This window comes from Melitaea cinxia, chromosome 27, assembly GCF_905220565.1.
Source record: "Melitaea cinxia chromosome 27, ilMelCinx1.1, whole genome shotgun sequence".
In the NCBI taxonomy this organism is placed as follows: domain Eukaryota; kingdom Metazoa; phylum Arthropoda; class Insecta; order Lepidoptera; family Nymphalidae; genus Melitaea; species Melitaea cinxia.
Window position 1 is genome coordinate 7166126 of NC_059420.1, and position 22227 is coordinate 7188352.

Below are 22227 nucleotides of genomic sequence, written 5' to 3' on the forward strand. Positions count from 1 at the left end.
AACATTTTTATGATCAATTATTGATTAAAATTACAAAACTGTATAGTAAAATTACCAATCAAATTTTCTGTAACTGCTTGGTAAATTTCCGAAAATATTTTGTAATTTTATCAAACCCAATTCAAATGAATTGGTTGGTATAGTTACGAAACTGCGTAGTAAATTTACTAAACATTTTTATGATCAATTATTGATTAAAATTACAAAATTGTATAGTAAAATTACTAATCAAATTTTCTGTAACTGCTTGGCAAATTTCCAAAAATATTTTGTAATTTTATCAAACCCAATTCAAATGAATTGGTTGGTGTAGTTACGAAACTGCGTAGTAAATTTACTAAACATTTTTATGATCAATTATTGAATAAAATTACAAAACTGTATAGTAAAATTACTAATCAAATTTTCTGTAACCGCTTGGTAAATCTCCAAAAATATTTTGCAATTTTATCAAACTCAATTCAAGTGAATTAAGTAGTATAGTTACAAAACAGCATAGTAAATTTACTAAGCATTTTCATGATACATTCTTGAGTAAAATTACAAAACTGTATGATAAAATTACTATTTAAATCTTCTGGAACTGCTTGGTAAATTTCCAAAAACATTTTGTAATTTTCTCAAATTGAGTTGAAGCATTCTGTTTAGTAAATTTACTAAATTGTTTTGCGTTAAAACTTCCCACACATTTTTAGTAAGTTTACCAAAGAAATTTTTAACAGTGTATAACACAAGCATTAAGTTGCTTACTTCAGGAACAGACGACCGTGTGTGATTTTGTAAATATTTATTATTATTATTACAATTCTCAAAGTTTCATGAACAAGCTTTAAATTTAATTATATGCATGGAGCTGTTACTTACAGCTTTGTTCGCGCATATTTCATTTTCCGCGCTTGACGACAGCTTGGCGCTGTTGTCTGAACTAGTCAACGTGCTAAATTATAAATTTCTCAGAACGATTATGTTTGGATTTTGTGTCTCCAAACCAAACGAAGAATATTTGTTTGCATAATTATGTTGGTAACGTTTTTACAGTGTATCGTATCAACATATGTAGACTTTTTATATGGAAATAATAATGAAACCTCATTTCTTGTTTTTATTTTGTTTATAAAAATATTTTTTGGTAAATGCAAGAAATTGTGGTTTTTTGTATTATTACTAGCTGACTCAGCAAACGTTGTCTTGCCGCTAAACGCTATTTAAAAATAGAGGTTGGTGGTAGAAGTGTGAAAATTTAGGGCTGTATGTATTTTTCAACGCCAAATCATAATAAAATGAAAAATAAATAATTTATCTAAAAATTTAAAAAAATAGGGGTGGACTACCCTTAACATTTAGGGGGATGAAAAATAGATGTTGTTCGATTCTCAGACCTACCCAATATGCACACAAAATTTCATGAGAATCGGTCAAGCCGTTTCGGAGGAGTTTAACTACAAACACCGCGACACGAGAATTTTATATATTACATTATTATTATTCTTCAATAAATAGTCGGTGGAGATATCGAAGATCTTACCATTACTTCAACCGTTAAACTAGCTCATTAGCTAAAACAGTATTAGTGATTTGATTCATAAAAAAGTTTTCATTCTTCTGAGTTAAAAAAGACAGAACTTACACATTTATATTTTTATATACACATTTATTACACATTTATATTTACTCCATACACTTAGGAATTGAATATCTCATACAGTTTTCATAATTATAACTGAATTAGGGCACAGCAGGACATTTCCTGCTCTAAACATGGAGCAGTCCGACTGGGGTAGTACCTCGACCTTGCAGAAGATCACAGCAAAATATTACTGCTTTTAAGCAGTGTTGTGTTCTTGTTGGTGAGTACCTTACTCACCAGACCAGAAACCAGAGCTCCTGGGAGGAATTGGGTTTAGGGTCGGCATCGCGCTTGTGATGCTTTTGGTATTGCGGACGTCTATAAGCTACGGTAATCGCTTACCATCAGGTGAGCCGTGCGTTTGTTTGTCGACCTAGTTGTATAAAAAAAATACATGGGCGGACATTTTAGAAATAATGTCTGGCATCTAACTCAAACGAATGCTATCGTTAGATAAATTAGGCAGTCAAATAATATTCATATTGCAAATATTTGGCGCGAACTTGTGGAGGCCTATGTCCAGCAGTGGACTGCAATAGGCTGAAATGATGATGATGAATTATTGTGTTACTGTTGCACCAAGTTTGGAGATACAGAGATGGTTGGTTTGGAGTCTCTGCAACAACACTATCACAAGTAGTCCCTTTTTTTCGCTGTCTATCGCTTTTAGCGCTATCGATCTTTGCAGGATTAGCGGGTGAAAAAATGGCTACAGAACCAAGCTGTATGTATGAATGCCATCTAATCGGGCTCAAATTAAACATTTATAGTAAGGGTGTCTCTTAGTAACTCCACACTTTGGTTTAGCAGGATGTTAGAGTAAAGAATCACAAAAATAAAATACACTCCATAAAGTGGAATGACTATTTACATTCCTTAACCCTTATTCGCTCTTATGTACATTATATAGCAATAAATTATAACATCATTAAAAAATGAATATAAATAAGTGTAATCATTCCTTGTCACCAGGTATCCGCGTGGGTGACTGATCTGGTGCTCTCCCAGACCTCTGAAGACCGGAAGGCGACCCTCGCCTGCATCCTCCGCGTGGCTCTCACTTGCTGGAACATTGGGAACTTCAACGGCGCCATGGAAATCGTTGCTGGGCTAAAGTGAGTTATTATGGTTATCATTCTTAAGGAATCAACACCAGATGCATAGTACTGACACGCATACTTTTATTGAAAATATTCCAACATACGACCGTTCTGGTGTAATGGTGCGTGTGCAGCGTCGGCGGCGCCTATACACCGACGGTCGCTGGTTAGATACAAATATTACTTTCTGGTCTGGCTATTAGTCTTTGTGGGTCTCCACACCGTGCCTCGGAGAGCACGTCAAGCTGTCGGTCATAGTGTACCGTCGGCCAAGAAAACGGTGTACCGCCCTAAGGTTGAATGCCGCTTGCAGATTCATAGGTGATAAAGATCAGTTTCGCTTGCAGATCGATCTGACATCTTCTATTACCGCCTTTATCTGATTATTGATAACGATTTTACTTATACCTAATAGAGTTTAAAATGTCATGTATAATAATGACGTATGACTACTTATCAATTAGGTTTACGTCGTTATTATATGTCTCTTGCAGTAATATCTTTTAACAACGAACCTTGTTGTAATTTTCGATGACCAGGAAACTAAATCAAAACTGGTACACCACTTGGCCGACCGTACACCTGATAACGATCGTCACCTATAGTAGGGAATATATCCGTCAACCCACATTGGAGTAGTGTGGTGTCATTAAATTGAAACATCTACATAGGTAAAATAATTTCCTGCTGAATTCAACTACCTCAAGTCTGGCTGAGGCATTATAGTTTTATATGGATCACTCAGACAATCGCGGGTAATTAGGACTTTACGAGAGTAATTTACTCGACCTTTGTTCTGCAGACGACTAACACGTTTTTATTGTTTTATTTTTGTTTACCTTTTAATTTTCCTGACGGCTGAATCTCTATACCTTTTCCAATATAAAGAGAAGATATTTGTCCAGCTGTGGGACTAGCTATATCATCTACTAGGAGGACCATTATAGCGGATATCTTGAAATAAAATTTGATTCACCCTGTAACATCAAGATGTATTCAAAACCGAACAAGTAGCTTGTAATCTAATATATAAAATTCTCGTGTCGCGGTGTTTGTAGTTAAACTCCTCCGAAACGGCTTGACTGATTCTCATGAAATTTTGTGTGCATATTGGATAGGTCTGAGAATCGAATAACATCTATTTTTCATACCCCGAAGTTATAAGGGGGGGATTAAGGGGGTTAATAACATATATGGCAAAACAACGTTTGCGAGGTCAGCTAGTATTAATATAAATTGTGCTTATTTTCTATCCAATTTATCCAATAGCTTATAATTAATAGGCTGGTAGAAAATCCATTAGCGTTGAGTACTTTAGAGTAGCTTTTGTACTCACTTGTATGAGTGTATTTATTGTACAATAAAGAATTTAAATAAACAAACAGTTTCATCATCATACATTACATATATATTGGTCTTAGTCCGTCTATTGCAAATGATTTTGACAGTGTCAGACAGACACACTGTCACCTAGGACACTCCTCCGGAAAACGCAGAGTTGCCTAAGCTCTGCGCCACCCTTTCGACCTCACTGGCTAGGCCCACAGGAACGACGAGTCGATACGTGTGGAGCCGAGTCTTTCGCACTTTAGAGCTATGCCACGTATGCTTGACGGAGACCCCATTCCGGGTTTCAAATGAAGTTTTCCTTCTCCGAGAATTGATGATTTTGAGCCAGGTTTATCCCTCGGTCACCTTTTACGACCCCCACGGGAAGAAAGAGGGTGGTGCTATTCTACTCGGCCGATATCACACGGCATTATAAATTACATATACATACAAAAATACTAGATAGATACAAACAAAAATACAGAGATGGAGGAAGAGAAAAAGAGAGAAGGGAGGACATGAATAATTAGACAGACCGATAAAATAAAAAACAAAAAAATACACCTTCAGCGTCATTATCGATGTACATGTGTATATTATGTACATCGAAGGATTTTTTTTATTTTTTGTTCAAAATTTCTTCAATATACATAATTGGTTCTATTAAAATTTTATTTTCAGTATACACAAATATACAAACATTACTTGAGCCACGCAATTGGGTTGGGTTACTATTTTCTATTACGATAAATTCAGCTGTCCTTGTATGAAAGTGTAACAAACATACATTCTTAGAATATTGGTAAAATAAAAATAAAAAATACATAAGAAAATCCGTAATATTTACAAATTCTTAAACAATGTTGATTTTCAAATGAGATCATATCTCGATTTTGCGTTTTATCGTGATTTAAAATGGCTACCGTTTCATTTCCGCCGGAAGGGACGTGTGTATGGATCTCGTTTAATACTTTAACATTTTACTGTCCAAGCTTTTTATCATCGTCATGTTTTAGTTATGAAGATGATAACTTGATGTAGGGCTCATCAGAAAATATCCTGATCAAATCTGAAGCAGCCCCAATGGAGAAATACCTCAGTCTTAGAAAAGATAACAGCTGAATAACACTACTCTCAAGCAATTGTGTGTTTCTGTGGTGAGGTATCAAAAGCTCCTGGTCAAGGTTATGATCGCTATACTTTAGCTGTTGCTGACTTCTATAACACTGTTTGCTAAACTTGTCTATGTCGCGGTGTTTGTAGTTAAGCTCCTCCGAAACGGCTTGACCGATTCTCATAAAATTTTGTGTGCATATTGGGTAGGTCTAAGAATTGAACAACATCTATTTTTCATACCCCGAAGTTATAAGAGGAAGGGGGGATTAAGGGGGTTAGCAAGCGCGTTGAGGACACTATCTCCAATCCCCCCAGTAGCTCTGGTCACCTTACTCACCAACAGGAACATAATACTGCTTGGAAACAGTATTATTCTGCTGTGGTCTTCTGTAAGGTCGAAGTACTTGCCCAGTCGGGCTGCTCAATCTATAGAAGTATGTTCTTATATTTGCTAGATTTATTGATGTCCATATATAATAAAAATTATGTTTAAGTAATAATATGTTATTATAAGTTGTAAAAAATATTTAAAGAAGAAAGAAAAATAGAAGATAAAGAAGAGAAGAGAAGAGTGTTGTCATCAGGGGTTTCTTTCGGCCTTCAGCTGTTCTAGACTGTAGGCCGGCGGAAACTACTTGCTGACGTCACTTCTATTCTGCTAGAAGAAGAAGTTGCTCAAGAAGATATAAGAGAAGCTTCTAGAAATGTCTTTAGTGTATTGTTAAACGAGAATATATAGCTTGTGATATAATATATTTTATTTTATGTGTATTAGCAACCGCTCGGGTTGAGTGGTACAAGTAGTCGCCTAAACCTACGGTTTGCGGGTTCGAGTTCCGCTCGGGATGGATATTTATATTTGTACAACTTTTTCTTACCATTTTAGATGTCCTTGTGAGTCTCCCCGCCGTGCTTCGGAGAGCACGTTAAGCTGTCGGTCCCGGATGTTATCATAAATACCTGATAGCGATCGTTACTCATAGTAGGGAGCATATTCACCAACCCGCAGTGGAGAAGCGTGGTGGATTAGCTCCAATCCTTATCCTACACGGATAAAGACGCCTATACCTAGCAGCGGGATGTTACAGGCTGAATGGGTATTATGAATTAAATTTTCATATGGCTTCGCTGGCCAACATGTTGAAAAAAGTCTAAGACACACAAATATAAATCCTTAAACATACATTATGATGCCGCGTCGGCGCAACGGTTACGGCCGTGGGTTGTACCTGTTGCGCTGGCATTGCGGGTTCGATCCCCGTACATGACAAACATTTGTATTGGCCATACAGGTGTTTGGCGTGGTCTGGGTGTTTGTGCAGTCCTTGTGGGTCCTCTGGGTGGCTGGACCAATTTTTACGAAATTTTGTGAGCATATCGGGTAGCTCTGAGAATTGGCCATCATCTATTTTTCATACCCCTAAGTCATAAGGGGGGGATTGAGAGGGTTAATAGCATATATGGCAAAACAACGTTTGCGAGGTCAGCTAGTATTATATAGATTTAAAAATATGCTGACATCTTTACACGACCTAATCAGGTGATGAATTGCAAAACGCTTGGCAAAGGCCTCTTTGTCATATTGGAGATGGGTGCCATTTGTGTGATATCTCATAAAAATTTTCTATTATCATAAATAATCGCTATCAGGTGACTTCGATACCAACCAGGTCCTACAGCTTTCCATGCCCACCAGGGCTGATGATGTAAACCCACCAAGGCATTCAACCAGATCAGAAACTAATATCTGCTGCATTTTAACAGACGTCTAGAAATTTAATTGTTTTACTGTTACAAGACAGAATATTGCTTGTTACACATAAAACCTAGTACCTAAGTGACCGAGCTTAGCTCGGTATTTTTAGTGTATATTTTTTGTGTTTTTTGAAAATCATATGTAAATACGAATTACATATTGATAAAATATGAATAATAAAAATATGAACTTTTTATTTAAATAAAAAATCATGAGTCCAATACAATATAATACAATACAAATACTCTTTATTGTACACTATCAGAGAAAAAAAATTTACACCGAAAAAGAAAATATAGACATGTACAAAAGGCGGTCTTATCGCTAAAAGAGCGATCTCTTCCAGACAACCTCGAGCAATTAGAAAAAAAAGGAAATAATCGATCTTGGAAGGCATTGGATTTGAACCGTGGTCTTCTCGGTCGATCCCGACTGGCTGATTTCCCACCTGAGCTATGACAATTGCGAAACTTACCTTTTCATTGCCTAAAAACAGGGATAAAACGACATTTTCTAAAAATGAATCCTAGCTATATCGATTTATCGCCCCCGAAATCCTCTGCATACTAAATTTCGTGAAAATCGTTGGAGCCGTTTCCGAGATTCAGATATATATATATATATATATACAAGAATTGCTCGTTTAATACTATTAGATTTTCATATAAGCATTAGATATATAAAGCACATACAAGACATAGCAAAGATAACTTAAATAAAAAAAGTTAAAAAAACTTTTTAAGTTAAACGGTTTTATGTTAAACATACATTGCAATGTTTAAGATAAATGTACTAAAAACCAAAAAATAATAAAATAGATACAGTCGTGGGAATTATAAACATATGCATAGACTAGACTAAAATAAAACCGTGGGGCACGTCAATTGTCTACAATCGTTGATTAAAATGTTTGTTTTGTAATGTTACACTATAATTAGGCAGTTGTTCAACCGACAACGATGGACGTGTGATAAGTAGGGCTAGAATGTGGAAACAAGCTAGCAAGCTCGATTGTAAGCGAGTTTTAGGGTTTCATAGTGGTGAGCGAGTAGTACTTTTATCATATGTTTTGTCGATTAAAGACAAACTACGAGCAGTGAAACGATTCCTCGCCAGCCAGCAGTGTGAATGTCCAACGATAAACTAGTTGAAACATCTCTTTTATTTACATGGAGTGTATAACTATTGGAATTTCCATGAGCAAGAAAATAGTAAGTAATTTCCTCACCGTCTGCGGGCCAACTGCCTATTTTAACGACGAATTAAACGATTCTTCTATCGCACATTAAGTCGATAATTTGTAGACAATTGACGTGCCCCACGGTTTTATTTTAGTCTAGTCTATGCATATGTTTATAATTCCCACGACTGTATCTATTTTATTATTTTTTGGTTTTTAGTACATTTATCTTAAACATTGCAATGTATGTTTAACATAAAACCGTTTAACTTAAAAAGTTTTTTTACCTATTTTTATTTTCTAGTTTTTAGTTTTTATTTCGCATTCTGTTTAATTCATTTAGTGCTTCATTATTGCAAGGCCCATCTTAAATATTGAGGTTGTATAGTGCACTGTATTCTTCTTGTCAAGCCCTTTTATTTGATACCCATATTGGTGGGATTGATAAAAAATTGTTATCAGACATTTGGTAGCGGCGGCCAGCTTAGATTTCAATTTTGCATAGTAAATTGTATTCTACTTGTTGAGACCTTTCATTTGATACCCATGTTGATGGGATTGATAAAACCTAAGTTGTCCACCATTTTGTAGAGGCCGCCATCTTGGATTTTAATTTTATATAGTACATTGATTATACTGGTTGAGCACTTTCATTTGATACCCATATTGATGGGATCGATAAAACCTACGTTATCCGCCATTTTGTAGCGGCCGCCATCTTGTATTTCAATTTTTTATAGTATATTGTATTCTGCTTGTTGAGCCCTTTCATTTGATACCCATATTGATGGGATTGATAAAACCTACGTTATCCGCCATTTTGTAGCGGCCGCCATCTTGGATTTCAATTTTTTATAGTATATTGTATTCTGCTTGTTGAGCCCTTTCATTTGATACCCATATTGATGGAATTAATAAAACATAATTTATCCGCCATTTTGTAGCGGCGGCCATCTTGAATTTATAATGATAATGAATAAACATAATTGTATTGTCACCAAAATCCAAAGTGTATACAAAATTTGAGATTAATCGGTTGACAGGAAGAGGGTGAAATTTGAATTACTAAATTTGACCCAAGAATAAAAAATAAAACAAACGGGGTGAGCTAAATAAAACCGTTTAATAAAAATAGTACCACTTAATGTTAACAGTATATGAGCGAAAGAGACAGCTAGATTTCAGACGATCTCTCTTCGAATGTTTCCTTGCGGAGTGACATATGACTAATTACAAGTACACAAAAAGTCCTAAGTAGGTTTTCTGGTTAAAACAAACCGGTTATAAATCTTATTTAGTGGAACTGTGCAAGCTATTCTTATAACAGAGTACAATTCGTTCACATTCATTTAAGTTGATTTTTTCGCCCTACAAGTGATATTTTTTCAACGGCAATACACAAGCACAAACGCCCAGACCACGACGAACATACGCTTATGCTTCAGCCTTTAATATCCCACTTCTGGGCATAGGCCTCTTTCCCCATGTAGGAGAAGGATCAGAGCTTAATCTACCACGCTCCTCCATGCGGGTTGGCGGATATATTCCCTACTGTGAGTAACGGTCGCTATCAGGTGTACATGATAACCGGGACCAAAGGCTTAACGTGTTCTCCAACGGACGCTGGGGAGACCCACAAGAACTGCACAAGCACCCAGACCACGGCAAACATCTGTATGGCCAATACAAATGTTTTTATTTCGACTGAGTAAGGAATAACATAAATTTTACTTAGGGTCAGAGAACCTTAACAGGCTTGATCAACTCATGCGACTTTCCGGTTCCTATGAGGATACCTCCTGATCAGTAAACACTTGAACTCTAACTGGCGTCACATGTAGATCCATATTATGATTCTCAATAAATGGAGTATCCAGCACAAAAATCATTTATCGATTCGACCCAACAGCTCCCGGGATTAGCGCGTACAAACAAACAAAAACAAACACTTCAGATTTATAATATTAGTATAGACTAGCTGTGCCTGCGAATTCGTCCGCGTGGAATTTAACAAAAAAGTTATAGTTCAGTTCACAGAGTTATAAAATAAATATCTAAAATAAAAGTAGCCTATGTCACTTCTTACTCCATCAGCTATCTGCCAGTGAAAGTCCCTTCAGGATCGGTCGAGTCGTTTCAGAAATTAGTCGGAACATAAAGACAGACAGACATGGATTGTAACAAATGTTATTTTGGTATAGGTATGTACCATGTATACATCCATGCATTTAGTACAAAACGGCTATTTTAATATTACAAACAGACACTCCAATTTTATTTATTTATATAGATGTATAGATAAGTAATCCGCCCAAACACTTATTGCTAGTCTGAAACACAAATAAAGGCCCTATATATACAAAATTTCCATTAAGATGACCCACTTATTCAGAATTAATATCTCATATTAAAAACCATAAATCACGAGGGATTGTAATAAAAAGATTCGGCACTCTATAGAGACATGGCCGGACATCATAAATCTACTGACATCCATAACCCTTCACTAGGAAACTAACGTGGTTTCGACTGCATCCATAATCAAAAAATTATTAGTTGTCATTGCGTCCATCTGTTATATATATTATTGGAGTTCTCAGGGAAGTGGGCATAAGGCGCCAATCAAAATACCATTGGCATGAATTTACAATTGGCATTTTGATTGGCACCTCATGTCCACTTCCCTGAGAACTCCAATAATATTATTTATTAGTTTCACCAAAAACTTTCGTGAAATCGTAAGTTGATCAATATTAATAATTAGTTTTAGTTAATCATTTCTGACCCAAATTTTTTACTTTTGGCTTTGTCGCATCGAAGACGCTGCTGCCCGTCTTCGATCTGTGTATTTCAAAGCCAGCTTCTGGCTTTTTAAGTTCTAAGGTGGTAGTGGAACTTTGTGATCCCTTAGTCACCTCTTACGACACTCACGGGAAGAGAGGGGGTGGCTATATTCTTTACTGCCGTTACCACACTGCAATTTGATTTGATTAGTACATGGTAATCGAATATTGAATCTAATGAGAAAAATTCTCAAGATATTTATTTTAGATCTGAGCTAGACTCAGCCTAATCTCTCAACACTCAATAAATCGTTTATCAACAACAACTTGTATACCAACAACAACTTGTATACCATATTCTTGCAAAATAAATAAATTATTATATTATTAAATTATTATTATTATTATAATTATTATTATTATCAAAACATTCCTAAAGAAATATTTCGTAAGAGATGCCGTAGCACGCCAAAAAATATCCTGTTCCAAAGCTATAACATCCCAACTGGGGAAATACCTGACAATACATTTCAGCAAAATATTGTCCTCGAATTATGCTATGTTCCCGTGGTGAGTGAAATAACCAATTGTCCAACGGGTAATTTGTGGAAATGTTTGTTATGGAATGTCTTTCGAACCATGAAGATATAAATATTACTAATAAGTAAGCAAATTAATGCTTGTGTTATAGGTAAAAGTCGACTTATAGCGAAATAGTTTTTTTTTTATAAATATACATAGAAAAAGGACGCCGCGTTGGCGCAACGGTTATAGCCATGGATTGTACCTGTTGCGCTAGTGGTTGCGGTTTCGATCCCCACATATGACAAACATTTGTATTGGCTATACAGGTGTTTGCCGTTGTCTGGGTGTTTGTGCAGTCCTAGTGGGTCTCCCCACCGTTCCTCGGAGAGCATGTTAAGCCGTCGGTCCCGGTTGTTATCATGCACACCTGATAGCGATCGTTACTCATAGTAGGGAATATATCCGCCAACCCACATGGAGCAGCGTGGTAGATTAAGCTCTGATCCTTCTTCTATATGGGGAAAGAAGCCTATGCCCAGTAGTGGGATATTACAGGCTGAAGCGTAACATAGAAATAATACATCTTATTTTCTTCTTTTGTATATAAATAAAAATGAATGTTATTAAACGCATAACTCGAGAATGGCTCGACAAATTCGGATAATTTATTTATTCATATGTTTCTTATGGCCCACGGAAGATTTTTATATTAAAAAAAAGACAAACAAAAATTGTGATCACTCGGAAAACGTTAAATTTATTTAATTTTTACTATTAACTTTTGACCGAACGAAGTCTGTCTGGGCAGCTAGTATATTGATAAATACAGATATCCAGACTCAGACGGGAATCGAACCCGCAACCCGCGGAACAGAAAGCAGGGCCACTACAAACTGCGTAACGGGCTAATACTGTACAGCAAATTACTTGTACAGTTTCTAAATAATATATTTTCAGCTCGACTTCTCATATTTAAGTTTCTCAATTTCATTAATTATCCCAAGGTATTTCCAATCTAAATATTTGGTCATCATTAATTAATGTTTATTGAGGGTAGGATGTCAAATTTTAACGCTAAATATAGCTCTGATATTTTAGGCATTCCACTATAACGAATTTAATAAATATATAATAAGTAATAAAATTAAAATTAAAATTAAATAATTATAGATAATATAGTTTGAGGTAGGGCACAGCAGAAATTTCTTGCTCAAAATATGGATTAGCCCGACTGGGGTAATACCTCGACCTTACAGAAGATCACAGCAAAATAATACTGTTTTCAAGCAGTATTGTGTTCCTGTTGGTGAGTAAGGTGACCAGAGCTCCTGGGGGGATTGGGGGTTGGGTCGGCAACGCGCTTGCGATGTTTTTGGTGTTGCAAGCGTCTATAAGCTACGGTAATCGCTTACCATCAGGTGAACCGTACGCTTGTTTGCCGACCTAGTGACATAAAAAAAATAGTATAGTAATTATAATATAATTAAGTAATTATAGATAATAGATATAGTTATGCTTAGAAATTCAGCTTCCTTGAGGTGCCAAGTGGCGCAGTAGGAAGCATTATGCTTAAAATCTGGAGCATCTGGACTGGACTAGTATCTCAGCCTTACAGAAGACAACAGGCACATAACACCTATTTCAAGTTGTGTGTTTTCCTGTGGTGAGTAAGCTGGCCAGAGGTCTGGAGGAGAGTGAGGAGTTAAGGTTGCCAAGGCGATTGCAATGATCTTAGCGTAGCAGGTCTCCATAGGCTATGGCGTTCACTTACCACCAAACAGACGTGAAGCTTATTCGTCATTTGTATGGTATAAATATGTTAAATAATTGTGTTTGCTCGCAAACGAAAAAAAACCGTCTTCAATTACATCGACAAGTAATACTACGTAGGTAGATGAAAAAATAGTCAAGTAAATACGCATTATCAAAGATTACTCCAAAATTTGTAATCAGATCTCGATGAAATTTAAATGTCACAACATGATAAACATCGGCTATCGATTAAATTAAAAATCATCAAAATCGGTACACCCAGTAAAAAGTTATGCGGATTTTCGAGGGTTTCCCTCGATTTCTCTTGAATCCCATCATCATATCCTGGTTTTCTTATGATGGTACTACACTCAGGATATCTTCTTTTCAACAAAAAAAGAATTATCAAAATCGGTTCACAAATTACAAAGTTGTCCCCGTACATAAAAATAAATATATATATATAAACGGTCGAATTGAGTACTCTCCTCCTTTTTTGAAGTCGGTCGAATTGAGTACTCTCCTCCTTTTTTGAAGTCGGTTAAAAAACTGTATATATATGTTAAAAAATAAGATTAATTTACAAGATACACGATTTTTTTGAAGGATAGTCAAATATTTTCTCAATAGTTCATTAAACACGGTTGTGTCAAGCTACGGTACGTTAAGTCAGCTAGAGGTTAATTGTTATTTATTTATTTACAAAGATACATGTCATCATTACAGCCTATACAGTCCACTACTGGACATAGGCCTCCACAAGTTTACGCCAAAAATAGCGTGAACTCATGTGCCTTGCCCATAGTCACCACGCTGGGCAAGCGGGTTGGTGACCGCAGGGCTGGCTTTGTCGCATCGAAGACGCTGCTGCCCGTCTTCGGCCTGTGTATTTCAAAGCCAGCAGTTGGATGGTTATCCCGCCACCGGTCGGCTTTTTAAGTTCCAAGGTGGTAGCGGAACTGTGTTATCCCTTAGTCGCCTCTTACGACACCCACGGGAAGAGAGGGGGTGGCTATATTCTTTAGTACCGTAGCCACACAGTACAAACAAAGATACATGTAAGAATATATAATTTACTAAAATACAATCACTAATAATAACACTTTGTAACTAATAATCTCGTTTTACCTAAGGTTGTCTGGAAGAGATTGCTTGAAGCAATAAGACCGTCTTCGTATGCTATCGTTGTAACTACTTTTTGTTTAATTTTATTCGTCTACTGCTGTTTTTTCCCTTTTTTTACTACGTAAAAGTGATTGATTATATTTATGCAAGAAGTAATAAATAAATAAATAAATAAGATGCCACATTAACTCATTCGAGTTTTACCGGACATCAGTATTGTCGACATCACTAGGTAATTAGCTACACAATATTATCGACTTAATGCTAAAGTAAATAATTTTATTTTCAAAGCATTTATTAATTACATAATAATCATCACACATCAATCGGTTAAATGTTGTATGCCTATAGACCGACCAACCATTTACATTTTTCATTTAAATTTGTGATATGGTGTTATTGTATATCGATACCTCGGGGCTCAAAGGGCGTAACCGCCATTTTGGCGAAATTGACTTTTTAATGCAGCCTTACTTATTTTTTTCTCCTCTATCGATCTGTATATTTAAAGTCTTCCTATTTGCCAAAAAGTGACCTATTTTTTGTAGAAAATAAAACATATTTTTTCAGTTTTTGTGTCGTAACAGCAATCATTGTTAATAATCATAAACGTGATGGGAGTAAACGACACCGTAGATGATACGAATATTCTTACGTGGTGCTTAAGCCCGAACATAACCATTTCTAAAGAATCAACTTACCAGATACACCCTTAAACATTTATGTACTCTAAAATAAAATGACACATACGTCTAACAATTATCCCTTAATTGGTCAACCATACCTACCTATATATTATGTGATTGCGAGAGCTTTGCTTGTGATTGTGATTTCTTGATTAAGGGTCATTAATGTTAAGTTAAACGTTATAGTGTGATAATATTTTTAACCAAATTTAATATTTCTAGTTTTGTAAGTGCAGGTACCTAAGTTTTGGTCATTTTATTAAATGTATGTGTAATGTTAATGGTTCCACAGTCTATTATTGACTAAAATTGTTTAAATAATATGTAACGCCGGTGACGCAAAAATTATTGAATTTATCATTGTCCCTGAATCCTATTCAGAATTTTATTTTGTTTATGCACTTATTTTTCTCATTGTAAGATAGATTTTTAATAGTAGCAGTTGTTTTATTAGCCTCACAGATTATTTGTTTATAATCAATATGTTTGTCAAACATTCGTTATTCGAGGAAGGTCAAATTTTAATGAGTCTGCTGTTTTAGTAGGTAGGAATACTTAAGATTACCTAATAACTTTTACCAAAAGACTTCATAAATAATATATAATTGATCTAAAGAGTTCCTTGTATTTGCTATACATTTTAAACAGAAGATTAGACATTAGCGCAAAATTTTGTAGCGATACCAAAGTACTTGCCATTTCAGTACAATTTAGTTTTAATCGTTCATTCTGCTTTACGTTAATAAGATGTTTCGTTACAACTGAAATTATATAAAAATAAGAGTCTTTTTCTTACTTTGTTTAATAAACAATATTTTCAATAACAAGTGAATTTTATTTATCATTTTTTTATAATAAATGAGTTTTGGAATAGGTTTTAGATAGGTTAGGCTATTAAGTATAGATAAAATCAATAATTAGGTATTTGTATAATTAATTAGTTATCTGAGTCGATAAATAGGTAATAAAATCTATAAAAAGGTTAATAAAGTACATAATTATATACAAAAGTTAATAAAGTTCATAAAAATTGCACTTAAATCGATTACCTAAATGAAGAAAACAAAGCAGCTGTCTACAAACTGATAGAAATAGTGAGAAAATTGACCGTTACAACCATAGATTATACACTTATATACGGTTACAACCATCACTAATCACATATCCATTGATTTTTCGGGCGTAAACTCCCCAATCATTCGATTTTCCGAGGCGTATAGACAAGCTATTTTTGTTACTTTTAAATTTATTTGAAATATAATTATACAAAGTTCTGCATCAAAAAAAAAAATAAAATTTTTGGTCCTAGAATGGTTTATTTAGGACAATAATCGAGAAAGTTATGTCGAAAACTTTTTTTTTTTTTTTAGTTTTTTGGCTCTCCTGTAAAATCGAGTTTTGGTGCTTACGCCCTTTGAGCCCCGAGGTCGATATGTCGGCGATATGCCAGAGTTTCCCCACTCAGATTCCATTACAGTGAAATAGCACACTAAGTATTTCTTAGTTTATTTACGCTCAATTGCCCCTTTTAGAACAGACCGATCTTAACATAAATCAACCGCTTTTGTAGTTTCCTTAACTTACAAATAAAAATAATACAGCTTAGTATTTACAATAAATGTTTAAATAACTTCAAATGATTTATATAACACAAAGGTTTATCAATTTAATTTAAACCAACATTACCCAAAACGTTCAAACAATAAATAACGGTTTTATGTTTACAAATAACTCACATATTTCATGAAATATTTAATCATATATACATTACAGCCTATACAGTCCACTGCTGGACATAGGACTCCACAAGTTCACGCCAAAAATAGCGCGAACTCATGTGTTTTGCCCATAGTCACCACGCTGGGCAGGCGGGTTGGTGACCGCAGCGCTGGCTTTGTCGCGCCGAAGACGCTGCTGCCCATCTTCGGCCTGTGTATTTCAAAGCCAGCAGTTTATCCCGCCACTGGTAGGCTTTTTAAGTTCCAAGGTGTTAGTGGAACTGTGTTATCCCTTAGTCGCCTCTTACGACACCCACAGGAAGAGAGGGGGTGGCTAAATTCTTTAGTGCCGTAGCCACACAGCACTACTAAGCTACTAGCTAAACTAAAACACAGTTTTTATTAAATTTTTCAAAAGAGTAACTGCGTAGTTTCTTACCGATTCTCCTCTGCAGAATCTACATTCCGAATCGGTGGTAGCTTTACTTCGACAGATATAATAATTAATTTTTAAAGTTTCAATTTGTAAAATGACGATTCGAAAGTGCTCTTGGAGTCTATTTGAATAAAGCTGTTTTTGATTTTGATTTTGTTTTTGATAAATATCAACACCCGCTAATTATTGGCGATTTGCGTCCATATATATTATTAATAAAATATTTTTTTAGTTATCTTTTTATGTTTTTGTTGTTAAAGATTCTCGTAAAGCTAAAGTAAGTTCTTTTGTTCATTACTCTTATCGCGAAGAAAATTAATCAAGTCCCAAGTAATTATAAATTCCTTCATAGTCCGACCACTTCGGAGAAACTGCTTGAAAATCTTTTTGTACATTTTCCGACAACTTCTGGCGTCATTTAATGTAATATCTATTATAAAGTGATTGGCTTCAAACTCGAGGGCTCTTACAAATATAACAAAATATAAATATTACAAAATCCGGTACAAAAGGCTTCAAAACCAACGCACAAACGAACCACGACAAAGACTTCAGGTATATACAAACATTAGTACAAAGGAGTAAATTAATAACATTAACACACGGTCGTCTGTTTCTAAGTTACACAATTTAATGCCTCTATTTTTTTATTCATTTTATTTTTTTACCATTTTTTTTATACGTACAAAATTATATATTATATATATATAATATTTGTCATGGAGATTCACGTATGGTGGGTGTGCGCTTATCCCTGTAAGAGTTTTCTTCCAGCACACCCAAAAAGGAACGGTTACAGACAGAAATTAAAGTAGGTAGACGTACATAAAAAAACATTAAATCATTGAAATATATATACATATATATGCACACACACACACACACATACATATACTCTATTTTACTGAGGTAGGACACAGCAGGAAATTTCCTGCTCAAAATATGGAATAGCCTGACTGGGGAAGTACCTCGACCTTACAGAAGACCACAGCTAAATAATACTGTTTTCAAGCATTATTGTGTTCCTGTTGGTGAGTAAGGTGACCAGAGCTACTGGGAGGGAATAGGATGGGGTCGGCAACGCGCTTGCGATGCTTCTGGTGTTGCAGGCGTCTATAAGCTACGGTAATTGCTTACCATCAGGTGAGCCGTACGCTTGTTTGCCGACCTAGTGACATAAAAGAAAAAAAAAAAAAAGAAGCAACAGTCGACAAATAAATATTTTTTTAAACTTCTTTTGATGATGATGAGCTGTCGGTCCCGGTTGTTATCACAGACATCTGAGAGCGATCGTTACTCATAGTAATACATCTGCAAACCCGCAGTGGAAGGGCGTGGTAGCTTAAGCTCCGATCTATCCCCTACGAGGCCTATGCTCAATAGGCTTACTGGCTCGATCGTGATAATTATACATAGAAATATGGGTATGCTGACGCTGCGTAGCGGAGTACAGTGTTGACACTAACAGAATAATTGATACGTTTGCATATTTTAATGAAAAAGTTAGCTGTGTGGCTACGGCATTAAAGAACATAGCCACCCCCTCTCTTTCCGTGGGTGTCGTATGAGGCGACTAAGGGATAACACAGTTCCACTACCACCTTGGAACTTATATAGCCGACCGATGGCGGGATAACCATCCAACTGCTGGCTTTGAAATACAGCTTTGAAGCCCAGCGTGGTGACTACGGGCAACACATATGAGTTCACGCCATTTTTGGTGCGAACTTGTGAAGGTCCAGCAGTGATGATGACTGAAAAGATTATGTTACATTATACTTTTAACCTTTTCCATCATCATCATCGTCATCATTTCAACCTATTGCAATCCACTGCTGGACATAGGCTTCCCCAAGTTCGCGCCAGACATTCCGGTTATCCGCAATCCTCATTCAGCCCACACCTAATATCTCTTATTTTACAAAAATAAATGTACCATCACGGTGCGACGCAACGAAAGGTCGAATAAAAAAGTGAATAAACATGACTATAATCTCTCGAGACACGCTTTCCTCACAATGTTTTGTAGTACTGAACGTGAGATGAATCAGAAAACCGTGTGGTATCGTGGGACACCAGATAGGAACGAAGTTCCTTATAAAATATTAATTTCAAGTTCTATTTTTATTGTGATTTTTTTATCGATAAAAATCAAGAAAATTACTTTACAAATTATTCTTAACACCTTTATTTTATTTACAATGATTATAAAAATATAATTATAATAATTATCGAATGCTATAATAATAATATCAAACTACAATAATAACAACAGTCATCACGCAGACTATACATTAGACACTGTAATCATACATAGACTATGACGCGACTAGCCCGTTGGCGCAATTTGTTACCCCTGCTTTCTGTTCTGCGGGTTGCGGACTCGATTCTCTGTATATTTATCAAAAAAAAATAGTTATAACAGTCGGCTGTTACCTGTAACACAAGCATCAAGTTGCTTACCATAGGAACAGACGACCGTGTGTGTATGTTATAAGATATTTATGTATTTATTAATTACTATACCTACATAAAAACCTTGGGCTTTTTTTTAACATTGCGGACATTTTTGATAAGGAACTTCGTTCCAAAAATTTACTTGGAACATTCATCAGTACTTACCGCAATCAATAATTCAATTATTAATTCCCTACTTATACAAGCAGACATGGCGAACTTCGTATATATTTTATTTAATTTTTTTTATTTTAAAATCAGTCCAGTAGTTTCAAAGATTATTTACTAAGAGAGATCGATTTGACATAGCCTTAACTTGTCCAGTCCTGTATCAAAAATCCTAAAATTAATTTATTTATTTATTTATTTATACTTTATTGTACACCACAACTACATTTTAAACAATAAACACATTTAAAAAATATATTTACAGACTGTGAAGTACAATGGCAAGTAATGATAAATTTCTTTCACCAGGTCGCACAAGCTAAAGTCGTTCTGGCTGAGCATATCTGAGGAACCGCTACCGACCCTGGACTTTCTCTCCGCGGCGTTGCTCTCAGCTGAATACGAGAGGGCGCTAGGACGAGCGCTGGCCATGCCGGAGTGCAGACTGATACCGTTTTTTGGGGCCTTTCTAAGGGAATTAAGGTATGTTTAGTTGTGTATTATACTAAGTGTACCATACGATTTCGTCTGCATTAATTCGAGGCAAAATAGAAACTAAAATATATACACTAAAAGTGCTAAAATTTTTTTTAAATGAGATAACACCTCGCCTTATTGCCTCCACTGGTGACAAGAGGGCTGGTGCATTTTTTGCCCAGAGAATCGGCATAGCGATTCAACGGGGAAATGCTGCCAGCATTCTTGGCACAATTCCACGTGGACATGATTTGTACCAAAACTATCTGTAAATATTTAGTTCTTAAGTTGTGAATTGTAAATATATATAATGTTTAATAAACTATTGGCATTAAAAAAACACTAAAATATAATATAAAGACACATTGCCGCAGTAATGTGACGGCTGCCTGTTACGCTTGCGGACGCGGGTTCAATCACCGTTCATGACAAACATTTGTCTTGGCCATATAGATGTATGTCGTGGTCTGGGCGTTTGTGCTTATGTATTTTGTGTTTTCGGACCTCTGAAACAGGAGAAGATCCTAGTGGAGGTCGTTGATTGTGAACCTTTAATTATTTTTTTTATCCACAAACGTTACAACAAGTGTTACAGGCGACAGCCGACTATTATAACTATATATATTGTTTTTGATAAATATACATAGAAACAATACATATATAAATACAAATATTATATTACATCAGACTCAGGCGAGAATCGAACCCGCAACCCGCGGCACAGAAAGCAGGGCCACTACAAATTGCGCCAACGGGCTGGTCAATTTTATTAGCCTATAGCCTATTTCGATGACTGGACTATCCAACACAGAAATATTTTTTTAAGTTAAAATAGTTACTTAAATTAGCGCGTTCAGACAAACAAAATCTTCAAATTAATAATATTAGTATAAATATCGACCATTTATATAGTACAAATGGACACCTTGATGTACCACCATACTATGAGGTCATAAGATTGATTTCAGCAGGCCTGTATTATCTGTAATTGATATAGGCCAGTGTTACCCAAACATTGTTCTGCCATGGCCCGGTAATTTTCACACTGCCCCTTCGTGACCCACTTATTACTTTTAGACCCAAGCTGGTTCCATTAGGTATAATAATACACATTTATTAATAGTAAAAATCAATAGCAGGTATTATTTTTTTAAACAAGGTGGGAATATTACTTATGGGAATTACTGTGTGGCTACGGTACTAAAGAATATAGCCACCCCCTCTCTTCCCGTGGGTGTCGTAAGAGGCGACTAATGGATAACACAGTTCCGCTACCACCTTGGAACTTAAAAAGCCTACCGGTGGTGGGATAACCATCCAACTGCTGGCTTTGAAATACAAAGGCCGAAGACGGGCAGTAGCGTCTTCGGTGCGACAAAGCTAGCCCTGTGGTCACCAACCCGCCTGCCCAGCGTGGTGACTATGGGCAAAACACATGAGTTCACGTTATTTTTGGCGTGAACTTGTGGAGGCCTATGTCCAGCGGTGGACTGTAAAGGCTGTAATGATGGGAATATTGCGACCCGGTATTTTAAGGGCCTGGTACCAGGTCGCGACTGACGAATGGGAGATGCTCATATAGGCTTATTTTTCTGAAAACGGAACGAAATCCGGTATTCTATTTTAGCCTTTGTATACTAAGTTAAATTATTTGACAAACTTTAATGGGTTAGCCGTTTTATTATTAACTAGCTGTGCCCCTCGGCTTTACTTTCGTCAATTGGAATATTATATAGCCTATAGTCTTCCTTAGTAAATGGACACTCAAACACAAAATAAATCTTTCAATTCGAGCCAGTAGATCTAGAGACTAAGGGTATAGAGACTAAAGGTGGGTAGTGTACGAAGGGTATTCGGGATTTTTATTTCATATATTGTAGCGTAGATTCCCGGTGTAAGCTGGACGAGGATTGCGGAAAACTGGTATGTCCGGTGCCAGCAGTGGACTGCGATAGGCTGAACTGACTGACTGATATTGTAACGTGGTAAAAA

The 22227-nt window shown here is 35.9% G+C and overlaps 1 protein-coding gene across 1 annotated transcript in view; it reads left to right on the plus strand.

Annotated features, from left to right (window-relative positions):
• LOC123666933 (1-phosphatidylinositol 4,5-bisphosphate phosphodiesterase epsilon-1-like) overlaps nucleotides 1-22227 on the plus strand; it is a 165805-nt gene that overhangs the window by 66514 nt on the left and 77064 nt on the right. Inside the window, exons 4-5 of the mRNA XM_045600946.1 lie at nucleotides 2600-2742; nucleotides 20068-20241. Coding sequence (XP_045456902.1) covers nucleotides 2600-2742; nucleotides 20068-20241 — 317 coding nt within the window. The remainder of the gene's footprint in view (nucleotides 1-2599; nucleotides 2743-20067; nucleotides 20242-22227) is intronic.